Source organism: Marmota flaviventris, chromosome 5 (assembly GCF_047511675.1).
Source record: "Marmota flaviventris isolate mMarFla1 chromosome 5, mMarFla1.hap1, whole genome shotgun sequence".
NCBI classification, from domain to species: Eukaryota; Metazoa; Chordata; class Mammalia; order Rodentia; family Sciuridae; genus Marmota; species Marmota flaviventris.
In genome coordinates, this window is record NC_092502.1 from 3,985,873 (window position 1) to 3,987,556 (window position 1,684).

Sequence of the window (1,684 nt, forward strand, 5' to 3'; positions counted from 1 at the left end):
TCATCCTCTTAAACTTGTGTACCCACCATACTCATCTATCTGTCCAACAAAGGGCAGAAATACCATGTAAGTCTGTGGTGCAATATGGGAGAGAAAACACCAAACCACACTGAACTCAGCCTTTGATGCCATCCAGGAAGAGACAGTGGTTCACACCAAGAGCCCAGAGAGAGCTGGGGGATTTTAGATAAAATGCCTATGTGAGAGCACAATGTGAACTAACAACAAGCTACAGAAGCAGGACTCAGAGAGGGGCTGCTTCCAGCATGGCCCTGATAGGAGCTGGTGGGGTGAGGTCTGCACACCTGGGTGTGGGTGACAGGCCCTGTGCTGTTCTCTCATAAATAGGTTTCCAGAAGGCCAGCCCTGCTAGGATGCTGAGAGCTATAGGCTGAGACCAGTTCTGCTCCACAGCTCAGAGGTCAGCAGTGGCCCCACTGCAGCTGACCCTGAGGCTGGATGCTGGGCAGTCCAGGGCCTCACTCCTTACCCCCCTTTCTGTTCCCCAGCAGCAGCCTTCTCAGTGCCCCCTTCACCTCCTTGTTTCTGAGGGTGTAGATCAGGGGGTTCAGGAGGGGGGTGACCATGTTGTAGAAGAGGGTGAGGAACTTGCCCTGGTCCTGGGAGGAGCTGTGTCCTGGCTGCATGTACATGTAGATGATGTTCCCGTAGAACAGGGAGACAACTGTGAGGTGGGAGCCACAGGTGTTGAAGATTCTGTGTCTTCCTGAGGACGACTGGATTCTGAACACAGCCCTGACGATGTGGCCATAGGACACCAAGATGAAGACCAGGGGAGACAGCACGATGCCCACGGCTAGGACAAAGACAGTGCCTTCTATGGCCACTGTGTTGACGCAGGCCATGCGGATCAGGGCTGGCATCTCACACAGGAAATGGTCCACCTTGTTGTGCCCGCAGCGGGGTAATCGTAGGGTCACTGGAGACATGACCAAGGAGTTGGCCATTCCACAGCCCCAGGCCACTGACACCAAGCCCAGGCAGAGCCTGGAACTCATGATCACCGTGTAGTGCAGGGGCTTGCAGACAGCCACAAACCTGTCATAGGCCATGACGGCCAGCAGTAGACACTCCACTCCACCCAGGCCCAGGAACAGGAAGAGCTGGACCATGCAGCCCACATAGCTGATAGTCTTGTCACGGCCACTCAGGTTGTGGAGCAGCTGGGGGATGGAGCTGGTGGTGAAGCTGAGGTCCAGGAAGGACAGGTGGGTGAGGAAGAAGTACATGGGCGTGTGGAGCCGGGAGTCCAGCCGAGACACCAGGATGATGGTGCTGTTGCCCACCAGGGTCAGCAGGTAGGCTATCAGGATGACCACAAAGAGGACCCTCTCCAGGTGGGGGCAGTCAGAGAAACCCAGGAGGACGAAGTGGCTCTGGGTGCTGCCGTTGGTCCTGTCCATCTCTACTGCACCTGAGGAGAGGTGTCAACACCAGTAGTGGCACCTGCTGATGCTGGAGTATGGACTCCTAGCCAGGCTTAGAGGAGCACAGAGCAGGTTTATTTACTCACCTAAGCCCTAAACACTGGTGTGGAGGCTCTGCTATGATTATTGTCTCCAAATTATAGAAAAGGAAACTGAGGCACCGGTGTGTTAAGTAAATGTCACATGTGGAGAGACAGAGCTGGTCTGCCCCAGGGAACGTGCCTGACATCTTCGTC

General features: G+C 55.2%; 1 protein-coding gene across 1 annotated transcript; it reads right to left on the reverse strand.

Moving 5' to 3' along the window:
* Positions 1–479: 479 nt before the first annotated feature.
* LOC139705625 (olfactory receptor 2W3-like) lies at positions 480–1,424 on the reverse strand. Its single transcript, XM_071611783.1, has one exon. The coding sequence runs from the start codon at positions 1,422–1,424 to the stop codon at positions 480–482; it is 945 nt and encodes a 314-aa protein (XP_071467884.1).
* Between the last annotated feature and the right edge of the window lie 260 nt (positions 1,425–1,684).